The sequence below is a fragment of the Echiichthys vipera genome (assembly GCF_963691815.1).
Source record: "Echiichthys vipera genome assembly, chromosome: 16".
NCBI lineage: Eukaryota > Metazoa > Chordata > Actinopteri > Perciformes > Trachinidae > Echiichthys > Echiichthys vipera.
Window position 1 is genome coordinate 10,138,521 of NC_139841.1, and position 18,902 is coordinate 10,157,422.

General features: G+C 39.5%; 1 protein-coding gene across 3 annotated transcripts in view; it reads right to left on the bottom strand.

Annotated features, from left to right (window-relative positions):
- vav2 (vav 2 guanine nucleotide exchange factor) overlaps positions 1-18,902 on the bottom strand; it is a 205,558-nt gene that overhangs the window by 46,300 nt on the left and 140,356 nt on the right. For all 3 annotated transcript variants that reach the window (XM_083930373.1, XM_083930372.1, XM_083930374.1), the window contains exon 3: positions 12,398-12,456. In XM_083930373.1, coding sequence (XP_083786499.1) covers positions 12,398-12,456 — 59 coding nt within the window. The remainder of the gene's footprint in view (positions 1-12,397; positions 12,457-18,902) is intronic.

Consider the following 18,902-nt stretch of genomic DNA (forward strand, 5'->3'; position numbering starts at 1 on the left):
GTTTTGGAAGATTTCAAGGACCTTCAGGGACAATGCAAAGGCATATAAAATATTGAAAATGACAAAGTTTAGAGCTGTCTCTTCTTTACACAACAAAAGTGAGCTTCTACACTATGTATGTACACTTTTTCTAATAAAACATTATGAGATGCACTGCAGGCTACATTAGCATTCACAAAAGCATTTAAGCGAGCCCATAATACAATAATGTGAATGATTCCTTCCAATATGCTTCTTGAATTTCTCATTCGCCCACGGAGCGTCAACAAACACAGTACTCCCTGGAAGTGGCAAAGCATAAAAATTGACTAATCAATTATCTCATTAAACAGGATGGATCTATTTCTAATCCTTTTAAAGATATCTTATTATTATGAAGCACATGATTAGCTCTCAATTGGCCAACCGTGTTTTTTTTTTCTTTCACAAGAGAAGATTGCAATAAATTATAGCCTGTTAGCTTAATGCTGTGTACAATTGAAGCTCATTAAAATCAGTGAGGTCACGATCAGCGCTAATCATCGACCACGCTAAAGTTACTGAAACGGAAATAGTGCCGATTATTAAACTAATCCTTAAAACTTATGTTTATAAGAGAGACTCTGGATTAATGAGAATAATACAGGCTATTTGTGTTAACCTCCGAGCTGTAAAGATGGTAAAATGTTTTGTGAAGAAAATAAACACTTTAAGAATAAAACTGTATAATTTATTGGCCATTACCAGCTTCCAGAGTAGCTAAATGCCTCAATGCTATGACATTTTATTCAGTTTAAGGAGTGATGTGTTTGTTTTCACCATGATAGCAGCATACTCCTCAAGCAATAAATCCCACACACGGCAGCAGCCAGCAGTGGTTTCTGTTACAGTAAACAGCCCTGTAAGGTTGACCTTGACTCCCGTCTGAATAATGTAACTACTGAACACATGATTTGTTTTCTTACCGTCAAAGAGCAACTGGACACACACAGACACACAGACACACAGACACACACACACACACACACACACACACGACTCTGACATTGTTCAAGAAAGAGATGGAGGATGCAGAGAGAGAAGGTGGAGGGGAGTGAGAGTTTCAAGCTCATGAGGAGAGCGAGGGACGAGCTGCGCCTACGTGTTTGACTGGTAAACAGTTCAAACCACAGCAATTGCAGGACTGTTGATTCAGATATGCTTTCATTTCATTCTCATCAACAAATTAACCTTTTATGGGGTATAAATACAAGGAAAGGAGCATCAAGTATCATGTTTTACCAAAATCTGGCTATATCAATGACAGTAGAATTATATAAAAGTTGTCCTGCACACAAGTCATTGTTTTTTAGCATTAATTGCATTGCTTATCCCTTATTATTACATAAATGAAACAGAAGAGCAGAATAAGTTATGACTGAAAAGACAGAAAATACAGTGTGTGTTTACCAGAAATGTCACTACAGTAGCTAAACCAGCTTCAGTACACTACCATTTGTGCAAGGATGGATGTATTACATTCAAAAAGTTCTGTTCAACAACAAATCTTTATGGCTTTATACTGTTCTCCTCCCAACCCCAGCTTCATGCAACCCTGAACACATTCAATCTTTTGAACACTTGACATCATCATTTCCCACTTCTTTCTCTTTTCTTTTTGCAGAAACAAATTATGAAAACCAATCACAAATACAGCCGGTTAACGTGTCAGTCAGCCACAAAAAATGTTTGGAATTAATATATATTTCTATAATACATTATTACTATATAATGCATTCTATAATAATAATGTATCAATGGTCTTGGCCATGTGCAAATGACAGCAATAAAGTGTGTAGTTTGGTCCTAAAGAAGTACCCTTTCAAGCACCGTGTGTGTTTAGGAAGCAAAGATATGCACAAGCACCGCTGCCAGATTTACAGACGACACATAGACTGTTTGACCTGCTGTATAAATAAAACTGAACATCACAACTTATTTCCTCTGTCATTTTACTCTGGAGATTTTTGCAAGAAGCGACTGCCTCCCAAAAGCCCACAGCACTCAACATCAGACAGTCAGCTTCAGCAGAAGTTGACATTAGCCAGCGTTAACGTAACAGTTTTCTAAAGGCGGCAGGGTTCCTTCCAGCACGGATTTAAACCCACAGGTCTGTGCTGTGCTGCCTGCACACAAACACACTGTAACAATTTAGAAGCAGTTTAAAAGAAAACTAAGTGCTGTTTTTGTTGACCTAACATTAGTTTTCTTGTTGAAATGGGATTGTGATGGTATGTGGGTTTTGGCAGGCAGCATCTGTCCCCTCTTTCCTGTACTGCTTACAGCACTGAATCTTTTAATGGTACAGAGTACCAGACCGTACTGTCCTACTTTCAACCCTGGAAGTTACCATGTCGGAAGTAAAAAAAAAATAAAATAAAAAAGATATTGCAGCAGGAAAGATAGAACTCAGAGAATAAAGAAGAATGGATCAAGATCAAACCAGAGCAGTGTGAGAAACTAGTGATGTCCTGTGGGCGCAGATGTGCTGAAGTCATTCAAAGCAAGGCCCTCTACACTTCCTATTCATTTTGGAGTCATACAGCCCTAAGAAAACATTGTTAAAATCTTCTCTTCTGACACTGTGGTCACTGTTCCCTAACTTTGCTCAGTGTTTTTTTTCACAAAATAAAGGTTTGTGTTGAAGTGCCCTGGTTATTTAAAAAACATGCTAGTACAGCAGTGATATAGCCACAGCGGATAGTCTATCAAATTATGAACATAAAAAATAATAGTATTTCAGAATAAATCAAATATTAATCATTTGTTGTCTAATTTTGACCTCCAGTACATATATATATGTATATATAAATATATACTGTTAATGTGTGTGTGTGTGTGTGCGTGTGTGTGTGTATAATCTGTATGTATGTTGTTTCTTAGAGATGATATGCACTGTTCAGAAACCAGGCCGTCAAAGCCCTCATAAAGGCAATCAAATCTAGGTACGCTATCATCTTTAAAATCCTTTGACAGTTTTGATGTGATCAGATGACTGAGACGCTTGTGATATGACATCTTGGAAGAAAGCCAATAGCAGTGACCTGATGGTGTATGAAGGCCAAATATCGCACTGAGTGACAGTTATAGAGTGTAAAAAGATATAAAAGCAGTCGTCTTATCATTTCAAATGTGTATATGCACGGGTTTGAGTGAGTGCCTGTGTGTGTATCTGTGTGACACCATCAATTAGCCTATGTGTAATTAAAGCAGTGATCACACTGAAATAGTGTGTCAGCCATCAAGTTAATGAATGCTCAGCAAGATACTCAAAGGTCAGCTGGTCACACACACACACACACACACACACACACACACACACACACACACACACACACACACACACACACACACACACACACACACACACACACACACACACACACACACACACACACACACACACACACACACACACACACACACACACACACACACACACACACACACACACACACACACACACACACACACACAAAAAGAATCCTGCAAACTCCACAGTCTTCCGATTCATTAACTTTGCCAACTTTTTCATGTTTAAGTGGCTGACTTCATTAAAACCTCTGTATTTCCAAGAGCTAATAACAAGAACTATTATCAAGAAATCGTAATACAAAAACTGCCTCATCTGATTGATGTTACTTTCTTACCCACCATAATGAACAGAAACACAGCGCACAAGGTGCTTCCTCCGGAGCGTAATAACACACCCACATCTGATGGCCCCCTCCAATGAAATGTGCATTATATTAGAAGTTATTAATGGAGTCCCGCAGGGCTAAATTTAATTATGGAGTAGTTTGAGGAGATACGCACTCATATGTATCACCTCAGTGTTGTTTTGTGGAGTCAAGCACAGCCCAATGCTGCAGTTTTCATTTCGCATTAATGATACAACCAGGTGTAATTGAACTACGTTTATAATTTCATCAGGGCCTCAATGATGAGCTGTCTCTTGGCTATTCAATAATGCTCTATTGTCTTTCCTGTGAGCGTGTTGCTTCATGTTGTCCAGGTCAATATGCTGTGCTGTAAACCAGAGTGGATGTTGTGGTAGTTGCAAAGGTTTTTCTTTGTAATCAGTTGTCTATTCAGAGAATACAAAGAGTATTTGTTTATCTCTTACACCACTGATTATCACCTACCACTGATGTTGTCCACCAGCCCTCCTCATTTGACTTATTCAAGTGTGTTAATGGTATTTTATCTGTATTGACTGAGTACAATTGTTTTTTGTAGGTAAAATGAGGAGAATATTGCTATATTTTTTGCTTGATATGTGGCCCACGGATTTGTGTTAAAGGAACAGTTCACACTGAAATAGGAAATACACATTTTCATCATATCCGTCAAGCTATTTATCAAGATTGTTTTGGTGCGAGATGCCCAGTGTTGGAGGTATCGGCCGTACAGATGCCTGCCTTCTCTCCAATATAGGTATATAACTTGGCATTAATGGTGTCCTATTTATGTGGTCTTTTGTTTGATTTGATTAACCATGAAAGGTAAAATAAGTCACACTTGCAGCATGCCTTGGTCAGGGCACGAAATGTACAATGTACAAGAAAAAAGAGATACGATAAGATCCTATCAGTTAAGCTTTCCTGCTTAAATAAGGGTAACACAACATTGAATAAAATCACCTAATGTCTGCTACAATGAGGGTTATATTCAAACAATCTTTTCCCCTCCTTACTGTTCTACCTTTTTGGTGATTTCATTGAATAATGTCTAATTTCTTCCCTCCGTCCTTCAAGTCGATACTGGCGTATAGTGAATGTGTGCTGGACAATGCTGGAGTGAAACGGTCCCATTGATCAACTATTGTGGAACAGCAGAACAACAGTGTGGTCATTAGGTGTGAACGCGGCTCATATGCTCAGCATTGGAAGCGGTTTTAATGCCCTGTGGCTTTGTCTTTGCAGGGGTCGATAAATCGCTGGAGCTTCGAGCAACCTAGTGCACTTTGCCACTTATTGTACCATGGCTGTCCATAAACCCTTCCGCTCTTGTCTGGGGAGGTGTGTGTGTGTGTGTGTGTGTGTGTGTGTGTGTGTGTGTGTGTGTGTGTGTGTGTGTGCGTGCGTGCGTGCGTGCATGCGTGCGTGCATGCAAAATAACATAGGAGTTAAATCCTCTTTCTTTGCATGTGTGAATTTTTTCCACAGCATTTACTAATGATTTTAGCACACATGCTACATCCAAACGTGAGTGAAACATGAGGAGTGGATGTGAATTGTAATAACTGCATACTATTGTGTGCAATGTAATTCAATGGCGTGAGGGGGCAGAGCTGTGCCAACAGAATGAGGAAAAGGAGTGACAGAGAAATGCTAACAGTGAATCTTGACACTGTGGCTGCTTTTCCTACTGCTTTGCAACCTCATCTTCAGCAATGGAGAAACATCTATATAATCCCTGTTCTGAGTCAATGCTTAAAATACCCTGATTATCATTTCTTATTTATATTTATTACATGGAGGAAGAAGCTTTCAAGTCACAAACGGATTTTCATCTGACACAGAAGGACTTCAGGTAAAGCTGAAATGATTAATCAATTTAAGGTTTCATATTATGCACATTTTCAGGTTTATACTTTTATTTGGGGTTTCTAGGAGAACATGTTGACATGTTTATTGTTCACAAAACACATTCTTTTTCCCATACTGTCTGTCTTAAAGTGAAATTCATTCATTCATTCAGTGTAAAATCCTCCTAGACCCAGGGTCTTTTTAGGCAAATTCGGACATCAAAAAAGCCATCGAGGCAACTTTTTTCCTTACCTATTAACATAGATTTTCCAAAGAGCCTGTCTCGGCTAACATGGATAAGCTCAGTGCGCCGAGTTGAACGCATGAAAGCATCTTTTTTTTAATCAGCAATACTGCTCAAAATAACACCAAACCTCTGCAGTAGCGTGAGTCCTACGTAGTATGTGAAGACGGAGTTTAATAAAAGAGTGTTTTGAAAGACTTACCAACTGGCCCTTGTACCAGCGGCTCCATTCAAGCCAATTACCAAATGCAATCCAAAGGGAAGGAGCCCATTAATGATTTATTCCAGCAAAACACATACACGTTGTGGTTTGTGGCAGTTTGGTGATATATAAGTTAATAATAGATGTGAAATAATTGGAATAAAAGTCACATTCATCTTTCCCTGCAGCACCAAAATATTACGCAGATCTCGGGGGTCAGGGGGTGTTTGCCATTGCTTTACGATGACCGTGCTCTGATAAACCAGTGGCTTATTGTTTTGAATCTGGACATTGAGACGCCGATCAAGACGCTCAGGCAGAGGGATTACCGTGTCTGCAGCAAACCACAAAGTTTAGGTGTTTTGCTGAAATAAATCAGATATGGGCTCATTCCCTTTGGATTGCATTTAGTAATTGACTTGAATGCAGCAGCTGGTACCGGGGCCAGTAGGTAAGTCTCTTTTAATACACTCTGTGTTCACATACTACATTGTTGGTGCTTCGGTTACTGTGTAGGGACTCTTAGCAAGCTGCTGCAGATTTTTGGTGTTATTTGGAGCAGTATTAGTGGTTAGGCTCGTCGCTCTGAGCCTATCTGTGTAAGCCGCGGCAAGCTGTTACCTTCTCTCCGAAAAAACTACGTTAATAATTGGCCAATAAAATCATCATCCAAAAGATCAGCATAAATGTAGGTAATTTTATTAAAATATACATCCCTCAGGACCTCGTAGACCAGACGGTAAAACAAAAAACAAACCTTATCAATTTCACCTACTGTGGCTACTGTAACAAAGTATGTCCTCCTCTGTAGTGGCATTAAACCTTATTATAATAATTATGCGTCCCATAAAGTTCTACATTGTCGCTATTTTTTCATGAGACAATATGTTTGTAATTTTGATCTGCACCATATATCAACAAAACAATTTTCTCTATAGATAAGAAACATTTTGCTTTTAATCTCCAGAATATCACAAAGTAACCTGTTCTGGAAGGTGAATGATACATCTTTAAAATGAAACACGGCTTTCAACTCATTAGCCCAAGGATAACAAAGTGAAATGTCCCAATTAAATATCTTTTTAGTCTCGTATCAGCACTGATGGCTATGCCACAATAAAGCTACCGTTCCAAAAAAGCCCGGCTAATTTGGTCGTCTGATTGGTCAGTGTTCTGGACATCCTTATCTACACTCTTGGCGTCTCTGCACCATCATTGCAGCCAGGGAATTGCTGTTAATAACACTTTCAACCTACGGTATATATAGTATATGTGACAGCAAAACTGTACAAAAGTCCTGACTGCTTGTTTACAGGCACAGTTTATGAAAACAGGCTATGTGATAAAAAAAGGCAGAAATCTCTGAATCTGTATCTGAAGCTACTGTATTTGACAAAATATTAATTGTTTGGGTCATATTCTAAGTAGAAATGCCAAACATTCTCTCCAGCTTTAAAATTTGAGACTTTATTTTATATATTTGGGTTTTGGACTTTTAGTCAGCCAAAAGATGTAATTTGAATCATCAAATTGGCTTTAGGGAATTGTAGAGATCATTTTTACCATTTTCTGACATTTTCATAGACAAACAAATAAATGTCAGCTGATTAATCAATTGTGAAAATAAGCCTTAGTTACAGCCTCCCAATTCAGGGGTGTGTTAAGTGTGTGTTACATTATTAATTATCATTGTCTCATTCAAAACGATTTGACAAGTTATATGAACGTCTGAAAAATAAAGTTGCATGCAGAAAAAAACCCTGTTCAAGGGAAGTACACACTATACGTGTCATAAGTTTTTTAAAAAGAACTATCATTATCTAATGCCTCAACAAACCTCATCTGCTCTCTGTCTTGAGCTGAGGTCAGTCAAACTCTGCAACCCTGTTCCCAAGAGCCCACCACACAAACTCCAACAGCACGGATCAGTGATGAACTAGGACAGGGAAGGTTAGAGTCGGGTTAGCGGAGGACAGTAAAGATAAGCGGTAGGAAGGTGGGGGCTGAATAACAGGACAGAGGATGATGGAGGCTTATACAGCAGATAAGCAGTGAGAAACACACTAGGGTCAACTCACAGGACACACAAAACATGTGAACATGAGGCCTCAACACAAAGAGGATTTAAGCTTTTGGATTGACCTTTTTAGATAAATTGTTCATAGATGGAGGTGGATGATATCATGGTTGGAAGTTAGGTCAGAGGGCAATGAAGACAGGGGTTCTTAATGTGGACCAAAAAACTAAACTAAACTAAAGCTGAGACCTGCAAAGGTTCTCAGACAGAAATATAACTTAATTCAGTAAAAATCAGTTGTTGTCTTTGAGGGTGTTTTCACATGCTCATTCCTTTGGCGCTCTTGGCCTCAGTTCTCTTTTTATTCACACTATCCCCTGGAGCTCTACTGCTTTGGGTCATGGGTAGTTTTTCAGTTGGAACAAGATAGGATATGAAGGTTTCTACATAATTTTGGACGAGTATTAATACCATGGATAACATCCAAAAAGCTTGGAGACAAACTGCTTCAGATGAATCATTATTTCATTATTTACACATATCAGCCTTCGTCAGAGAGCATTTCATTCTCCTGGCGATGTTTGCCTTTTAGATTCATATTCAATACATGGTTAATTAATTCATTCTTTATTTCCGTGTCATGTGGATGACATGCCCAAGACTCATGGGTTTACAAGACACCAAAATTCCCATTGCAGTGGTTAAATATTACATTACATTTAATTCCATTAAAAAGTTATTTTACAGCTCAGTATTAAATAAAATATTCTGCCTTCTCTCCCAGGCTTGACAAATAAAGTCTACTACAAAGAAAGTTCCCTTCTTAAAGCACAACTCAAAATCCAAAATGGGTCAGTCTGCATAATGAATACTTTTACTTTGGGTACTGGTTAGTACTTATGCCAATACTTTTCTACATGTACTTGAGTAAGAACTTGAATTCTGGACTTTTACTTGCAATTGAGTATTTTTACAGTGTAGTATTTCTGCTTTTACTGAAGTAAAAGTTCTGAGTACTTCTTCAACAACTGGTTACTAATGCTGTTATTGCTTATTTTCCTCTGCTCTGTGGCAATAAACTGACGACAATGATGGCGATGCATACAGCCGATGGGCTGATGCAACAACACTCGCATGTTATGGATTCAGTGTACAGAAAATTAACAAAAACTTGCACTTGAGCAAACAAGTCTACAACCATCGGCCAACTAGCACACCTGGGTCAGAGGAAATAACTCTCCATACCAGTGGTAGAGAGCTTCTTAAGCATGTGCAGTATATCTCTGGACATGCAGGAGTGTGCAAAATAAAGCACACATTTTCTGACTGGGGCTAGACACAGTCTCTGAGTCATGAACTATCGATGCCTTATAACAGTGAACACACATGAAAGATAAGATCAATGGGACTCATCAGAACATCAATGAACATGCCTTTGGCAGTCTAACCCAACACAGAAAGTAACTCTCTGAAACACAATGGATGTGTTCTTTTCTATTAGCTTCTTAATGGTGCGGCCCGCCAATTTCACACATTAAACTCAGTTTATTCATCTGGCCTCCAATGATTTAATTTTAACCACTTTAGTTTTCTCTTATCTATTTCACACAAGCCTCCTTACTTTGTGGAAGTGCAATTTTGAAACTCTGGATTGTCCCTCTGAGGGTGTACAGACACACAGAAAACATCCTGGGAGACATGCAGGTAAAATGAAACTGCCTTCTTATGATTCTGCCTGGTATGGTGTTATACGTCATTGCATAAGTAGACCTGGAGGGCTTGTCTGTATGGCATACTACTTACATAGCTGGCATGGTACTGTATGTGTTTGAATATGTTACAGCAGTTGTCAGGCCTGTATATAATTGACACAGGCTTTGAAGCAAGACAGACGAGGTATGGCAGACTCTTGGGATCTCTGAATGCAGCTGACCTTGCCCAAAGCAGAATCATCAAGAAGTAGGTGAAGAGATCATTTGAAAAAGGCCAACTGGGGTCAGTGAACATCAGAGTTGTGTAAGTAGGCTACTCATGCTAGATCATCCAGTATATGGCCTTGGACCTCATTCTGCATTTGTCATGCCCCTGTGTACATCTATGAATCCTGCAGCGAAAGCAGTAAGAGACAGCCTATTAATTAAAGCTCCATTAAGCACTGTGTTATATATTGACATTAACATGCACTACTGCCAATACCACTGAGAATCATTGTTTTGATCCATGAATTTATGCAGTCGACTCTTAACAGATGTCTCCAACTCTCTCATATAAAACCACAGGAAGCCGCTCACAGCAAACTAGCTCAAACAAGGCAATTGTACATTAACTGCTGAGCACAAAATAAAGAGAAGCTGATGTAGATAAGTCCCCGGTGAAGGGGTTGAAACACCCAGAAAGCCACGGCCTAATTCACCCACTAGTGGGCTTTTTGAAAAACGGTATTTCTCTCCTTCGTTCTCAATAAACAAAAACAAACAACCTGTCCCTATAAGCACTGGTTAAAAAGAATCTCTGTCCAAATGAAAATTCAAAACACGCTGCAGCGATGTCACAAGGTTGCAAAACAAACAGGCAGCGATATAACCCTAAAGCCATGTAGGACAATCAGAAGCCTGGATAAAAGCTATTACCCGAAGGCTACCTGGCTGCAATGGTGCATTGCAATTCATATGTTCACACAAAGGTCCCTGTGAGGAAATTTAGTTCAGTGTACCATCTAATTACCTTAATATATGTTTTCTTGTTTAGGCCAAGAGCCAAATGTGACCTTGTGTGATAAAGCCATGCTTCATTGATCCCCATAAGGCAGTTGTTTTCTCACGTTCACCTCTAGTGGAGTAGGAGGTCAGCATAACCCTGAGTGCTAAAAGGAATTCAGCGTTTTGCTCGAGGACACATCAGTAGTCACTTCAGCTTGGCCCTTAGTTGAAGGACAGTTATTCCACAACACTTTGCTGCCCTCTTTGGAAACCAGGCTGCCTTAGAAAACTGACATAACAGGCTGGGTTGTCACCTGTGACCCACAGTTTGAGAATTGGATCGTAAATAAGAGTTTATAATTTTTATTACGACCCAATGAAATGGGATTTTAGGGCCAATAGTGATCATGTTTAGCGACTGGGTGGCCAGTATGGAATTTTTTAAGTTGAATGAAAAAAGGCTTATTCTATGTGGATTGTGCACCAATATGACTCTGCAAATGTGCTCAGGCTGCTTTACTAAAAAACAACAACTTTATTGACGAATAATTAACATTATTCTACAAACAATGTTACACATTCAGGGTTTAAAGTTAGAATGTGTGTGCCTGAAAAGATGCCAAAATGTGTACAATGAAATTAATTAAGTATAATAAGGATTTGAAATAGTTATATTCCTGACATCAGGCATGGTGCCTGAGAATGTTAAGCCCTGTAAATGTTCAACCAATTCTAGAAATGTGGAAATAAATAATAAATAACAATGAAATAAATGACTATATGATACCATTTCTAAATTGCCCCAAGCATTATTTTCTGCATTATATGTTCTATAAAAAAAGTTTTCATACCGAGGCATATTGGAAAACATAAACCCCGAAATCGGTTTCTCTGTGTCAATATCGGCCAATACCGATATTTCCGGTTGGCTGTAGTTTTTAATAGTTAGAATTCAGATTTTGGAATTAAAATAACTCAGGAGCAGAAAGTCCAGAGTGTGATTTCGAGAGGTCATATGAGCCTCGTTTTTGACACCTCACAGCAAAATGGTCAGTGCGGACAGGCCGTGAATTAGCCAGCAGTCAGCAGGTTGTGTTGTCTTTATTAATGGCAAGGGACCTGCTCTTTCTGTCACTCTCCCTTTCCCTGTCTCTCTCTTCCCTTCACTTCCTGGCATGGCTCCTAATGGGCACGCTCCATCTACTCATTACTCAGATGGATAAAATGGCTTTTTATGTGGCGCCGGTGAGCCACCAAGCTCCAAGCAAATTGAACAAACGCAGAAAAATCAGAAGCCCATTCCAGGCCTGATAAAGCAGGTTGAAGGATTCTCTCAGCTTCACCATTATCCGTGAGAAATGACTACCCGTGAATACAATGTAGTATTCTGACCCCGACAGTAGTGCAATTGTGTACTGCAGTACTGTCTAAGTGACAGATGGATGTGTGTTGTGGGCTATTATGTGCCCTGCACGATAACATTGGCTAAAAGGTGCAGCTAATTGCCTAAAAATGTAAATTGACTTGTAAATGAGCAGCAGATGTTAATAGCCGTTTCCGTCTAATAACATAGGCCTACAAGTAAATGTGGAATACATTCATCCAAATGGTTTTCTTGACACCGATACTCTTGAGTGCTTTGGATGTTCAAATAATAAATGAAAGAGTTACAAATGAGACACGTACCTGATGCCTTTGATTTGTGCAATGCTATGGTGGGAGATCCTTGACAGAGCGGAGATTACCTGAAATGAACAAAGAGATAAACAGATAGATGAACATGTTATTTTTCGTTGTTTGTTATTTTATTAGCAGGATCAATTCACTAAATTTGTTATATTTAACTTTAGTTTCTTTTGCCTTTCTTTTTTCATAGATAATGTTATCATAATGTGATAGTGTATTATTTAATGCAGACTTTAGGATTACTAAACATTTTTGTGAAGTTGAAGGGGATGAGATAAATAAAAAGGACATTTTTTTTAAAGTCCAAAAAATGTTATAAAAAGGTAGGCTGTCAGTCAACTATAAACCACCAAGAACAATAATATATCAACAATAGTAGTAAATACAATTACCGACAAAGACAAAGATTAACAACCAAAGTAAAAGAAAGAAACACAAAGATAAACAATCAAAGCCACAATCAAACACAAAATGAACTAAAACACAGGTCGCCAGACACAATAATCAGCAACTACCTATGAAAGTAGCTATAAAAAAAACTGTCAGAGACAACAATAAACAACAAAAGTCAATAAAACAAACTAAGAGATAAACAGTCGAAGAACTGTTTACTATACAACTATAAAACATACAGTCAAAGGCGAAAACAAACAACAAAAGTAACTTGAAAACAAGTCAATCAACAACATAAGTAATATATTCCATAAAGAAAGACACATTATCAAACTAGTTTGTTTGAATTAACGGATAAAAGAAAAAAGTTCAACACCCGCTGTTCTTCAAGGGTAATTATCGACCATTACTTTGCACGTTACTAAGCAACCCCTCTCTTCGTATGCAGTGCCACGAAGGACTGTGTGTAAACATAATGCAGGCCACCATGTTAGTGGTGACAGGACATGTGCCGCACAGTCACGGATGGGTGGTACCACTTTGGTTAGATCACACACACACACACACACACACACACACACACACACACACACACACACACACACACACACACACACACACACACACACACACACACACACACACACACACACACACACACACACACACACACACACACACACACACACACACACACACACACACACACACACACACACACACACACACACACACACACACACACACACACACACACACACACACACACGACCATCCCCATACTGTCCTTGTTTTAGCCTCCATCTTGTTTTCTATAGCTTGTTAACCTCCATACTTTTCCTTTCTCCTTTTTTGTTTCTTAAGTGAAGAAAGTTAAATGTGTGCTTGTATGTGAGCTGATTTAATGCTGGGGTGGGCTCATGGCTGAGGACTACAGATGGCGTGCTTGCAGGGTCTATAGAGGCTAGTTCAGAAAGATGAGGGGACCACCATCCTCACACACGCACACACACGCACATACGCACACACACCAAAACACAAACTCTGTCTCCTACGCCCCATTACCCACTCCTGGGTGTATTTCAGCTTGCAACACCACGGCAGTGCCAGATGTCTCCTCGACAGGGAGGGGAAAATTGTTATCTCAACCCCTCTTCCTCGGCAGGTGTGTAATCTACAGCCTCTCATCAAACTCCCTCTTGTCTAAACACACAATGCAGCATCTCAGCGCTTATGGTATTTAACATTCAAGATGAGCTAATGGCTGTTGTGAAGAGAAGACCACCACTTTAGGACTGTGGGGTACTTGTGTTGAAGCACTTCTGACCAAAACCTTTTACTCTTTCTATTCAAGTTGTTCACATGTTTAACATAATCAGTTTTGGAGAGTGGAGGGATTACACAAGGCACAGTTGTGGAGTACGTACGTACCATATGCATTACATTCATTTACATCTAACCACTCAACGGAGGGAAACCTCGACGGGGCTATTGCTCGACAGGATGATAAGGGGTTATTTCTCTGTGTCGCTAAAGACCCGTGTAATAGGCAGTCATGTTCATGCTTAATGGTTCCAATATTGGGCCAGTCTACCATTACACACCTCCTTAACATACCGTATATTCTAACTGCACTTTGCAGATAGAGAAGAAAAGGGAAAGAAAGGCAGGCAAAGAGGAAGAGGACAGTGGAGAAGAATAGATGTTAATTCAGCTCAATATCTGTTAAGCCAGTGGTTAGGGTGTTTAATAAATCACTGTGGCTAAACCCATTGTGCTGATGGGTGGCGTGCCGCCCACCTGGCCATACTGCAGGGAGGGATCACATATGGCACAATGCCCCTGTATCATTATTAGCTCTACTTTTTTCATCAGACAGTATGATTAAAACATAAAGAATCAGAAAAGAAAACATACAAATGAGAACAAAACAGTTGGATAGATGGATGAATAGGTGGATAAATTCTGTATTTAATAGCCATTAATATTTAATGGCGAGTCGCGAGATCAGATGCGGCTAAACACAGCTGGTTTCAGCATGGTGTGTCCAAGTTCAAAGGATAGGGGAGCCGCTGGCTTCAAGCCAGAGAGGTCACAGCAGGGCCAAGGCCTACTTGGCCTGGGGAGATGAGCCATGAGTGTGCCAACACTGAGCGTGCTAGCGTGACGATCATACATCACAGTGTAAAGTCTATAAATATTAAATATCGGGTTTCCTTAACATTTAGGAGTTGGTTCTCATTTTTAGTTCATGTTAGACTCACACGCCATAATGTGAAAAATATGTCTTGATCCTGAGAGTGCTGTTCGTGACTCCCTCTGGCTTTCAAGAAGAAATGCTAATTTGCAATCTGTTTTCAAGGCAGCAGAGGAAGTGATAAATGTGTTCTCACATTATGACTTAGTGCCAATGATGACTATTACATGTCTTATTTAGCAATTTGTATAGGGCTACAGTTTCACTGCAGACAAAGTAGGCGTGAATACATCGTGTCATTTGATGTAATCTAAACACTTAAAGAAATAATCCACCAGAGAGGTATCTAGAAGTACCACCTTTCAAGCCAAGATGGTGTAAGAAGATTTCCAGTGGAGTATCATTTTAAGTGCTGACCTTTTTAAAAAACACTCATGGTGGAGCAGACTTCTTTTATGTGTCTCATAATGCCACTCCTCATTCTCAAAGATGGACTGCCTGATTGTTCTTTCCTCTCTCTGCCTGTGTTCCTGTCCCCTTTTCTGCCTCTAATACACTCTCTTCACCCTCATCTGCTCCTTTGGTTGACTCAAAGCCTTTGAGTCTCTACACATTATTAATTTCCCTCTCATCTCATACTCCCCAGGGGGTCCTAACTCTGGGGCTAGCCAGAGAATAAAGCTTCTCCCACCCCTCTAGGAATATGGGAAAGACAAGTCACATGATGGAGTGATAGCTTAGATTTCAAAATCCCAAACCAATATCTTACCTTAATCATTACCCCACAGCACTCTGGGCACCCCTTACCCACATGTGACCCTTTCTGTCAGTCAGGAAAGTGAACTGTAACTGAAGACATGTTAAGTCTTACAGCTTCACTGAGGCTAGCGGTTTCTGAAAGAGACTGGCATGCAACATTTACTGCATAAGAAGTTTGTGTGTGTGTGTGTGTGTGTGTGTGTGTGTGTGTGTGTGTGTGTGTGTGTGTGTGTGTGTGTGTGTGTGTGTGTGTGTAAGCGTGTGTGGAGGTCGACACAGCAGGGTAGGGAGCAGGGATGTGGATTGTATCTATGGATTAACTGCAAGATGTAGCCAAGTGTTTGCAAACAAGCGCTACCCCTGGACTCACCACATGTGGCCCCAGCTGGGGCCAAGTGAAACCTCATGTGACCACTCTGCAGCCAATCAGCAGACTTACAGGACTTTGTTACCCCTGGCAACCAGGCTTGACTAAATATGCATGGTCATCAATTACAAGTGAAATCAAATGAAACTTGCAGCCATATGCTATTAACAGTAGGAAGGCGGGGCGCTCATCTGATTAAGATCTGAAAACATGCACGAGAGGACTATTGACAGTCCATCACAAACCACACCCTACCGCCAATTCAGTTTATATCTGATGCAGTCATAACATAATTATATCTCGCACCGCAAATCAATGCATGAGTTGGAAGTCATCCAACAAAGAGGCTGAATTAATGAAAAATTCATCACATTACTGCTATTCTCTCATTTCTCTGATCTGCTATTCTACCAACAGCTAACTCCCTAGTAGTGTGAGATATTTATGAAGTATTCACACTTTGATAGGATAGCATTACTCTGCTTATGCCAGCCTGCCAAAGTGGTGGGCATGAAGTGAAAGGGGCATGGAGTGGGAGAGCTGAGAACAGATGGCTGAGTGGGAACCCTGCGTGCCCAACATCAATAATAGAAGGACAGAGGAGGGACGTCCGTGTGTGTGTGTGTGTGTGTGTGTGTGTGTGTGTGTGTGTGTGTGTGTGTGTGTGTGTGTGTGTGTGTGTGTGTTGTGTGTTCCACTGTCCCACTGCCTCCGGGAGTTTCTGTCTTTTACAAACCTTCTCTTTTTCTATATTATGCAAAGATTTCACACACATAAAAGTCTAAAATATTATACATGCAACAAAGCAAATATGCTCCCTTTGTGGAGGTAAATGCACATAATGTAGTCCACACCCTGAAGGAATTGTATTTATTAAAATTATTCAACCTTTATTCACACAGGGTCCTTCAGATTAGTGTGCAATGTTTTGCAAAAGTGCTCTGTATGAAGTGCTACACAAAAAGTAACTTTAAGACTAACATTAAAACATACAACAGAAAAAAAATGTAAAAGGGAAATAGCCAAACCAGCTATGAATAAGTTTGAAGGCAATAATACTGAAATAAAGCCTAGTTAATCTGGCGTGTAGCCAAGCATTAAGTACATGCAGTTCATCCCAGAAGAAAAAAGGACAGATGACACTGTAGGGCTGCAACAACTGATCGATTCAAATCAATTATAAAAATAGATAGCAACAAATTTCATCATCAATCCATCAATGTTATGATCCATGGCATCATACACATTCTTTTCAGTTAATCAGTGTTAGGTAACTCGGGCAGATTTTGTCCCGTTTGAAGGACAAACATACGATTGCAGTTGAAAAACAAACTTCATCTTATTCATCTGTTTCTCTCTGTTTTATGATGGATCAATTCAGCCAGGCCTCTGATAAAGCTATTTCAAAGCCAACACCCCTGACAACACTTAATAAAGCTACATTGGTCCATCATGCATCCATGCAGTGAATCCTTTATTTCTTCACAACAGATACTTTAGCGATATAGAATCAAATATTGGTTGCATTGGTTACATTTCACTTATATTATCAGTGCACGGCTGCATCCCCAATGTTCATTTATTCAATTTCATTTTGTAGTGGCCATGTCTCTACTTATAACACAGGTATGTATTGTTTGATAGAGCATCGTACAAGACAAGGAATATGTTCTGTTTCTTGAATAAAATGCTGGGAATTTAGCTTTTTTATATGATTAATAATATATTATTCAAAGCTAGAATTGACAGATTAACAGATTATCATTATTATTAAATAGTAAAAAATTATTAAATGCAGTTGTTAGTTGCAACCCTATGACAACAAGATGTATTAATATTAAAATGGTCTAAAATGGTAGTAAATTAAGAATGTATTATTATTATTATTAATATCAATTTCATCATTATTATTATTGTTTTAATTAGATTCTAAAATCAATATATAACATAATAACAACATTACATCTATAAAGTTTAAAACACAGCCCAAACACAAATCACCTGGGATGTGAACACAGATCCATCTCTGACACACCATGAGTGCTGTGCAAGAAACCGCATGAATGACTGTCTCCAGGCATAAGCTCATGTTAAAGTTGAAGAATGGCATCAGGAGCGGGGCCTATGTAAATCCTGATTGAAGTGAGATTGGCACCTGCTACATTGCATTAAATCTCCTCATAGCAGGGCTTCCAGCTGCTTGATTACAGAGGATTTTAGTGTGCATGTCCAGACGAGAAAAGCCTCTGTGTTTGCCTGAGGGCCAGCGAGAGTGCTTCTACTGACCCAAAGACCCCATTTACCATCACTGCTAGATAAAACAGCTATAAGCCTTCAGGTTTTTGTTTTTTTTGCCCACACAAAATGTACAGAGCCACTACTTATGTCCCTGATTGAAATAGTGGGATAGCTTAACTTAATGCAGATGGTGCTAAAGGTTTTAAAAGAAATAGCTGGGCATATTTCCATGCATTTCCAACAACCATCAATAGGAACCATTGATGCAAATATGTGCCTACAGATCAATTTTAGAGCTTATTTAGCTTCAGGACCTTGGACATTGATTTGATCTGAACCCGTGCTCCTTGAAGGATAAAGGGCCACAGTGTGTGTGCAAATTGTACACTATAGATCTTGTCTGCCTGGCAACACCTGCCAGTGTGCTGCAGCCATGTCCATGACCTGTCCCATTTCACGCTAAATCACCATACATGTGTCTGCTCACTTATGCGTGACTACGCCTGTGTGTCAAACGATGTGTGTACATGTGTGTATCAGCACGCACCCAG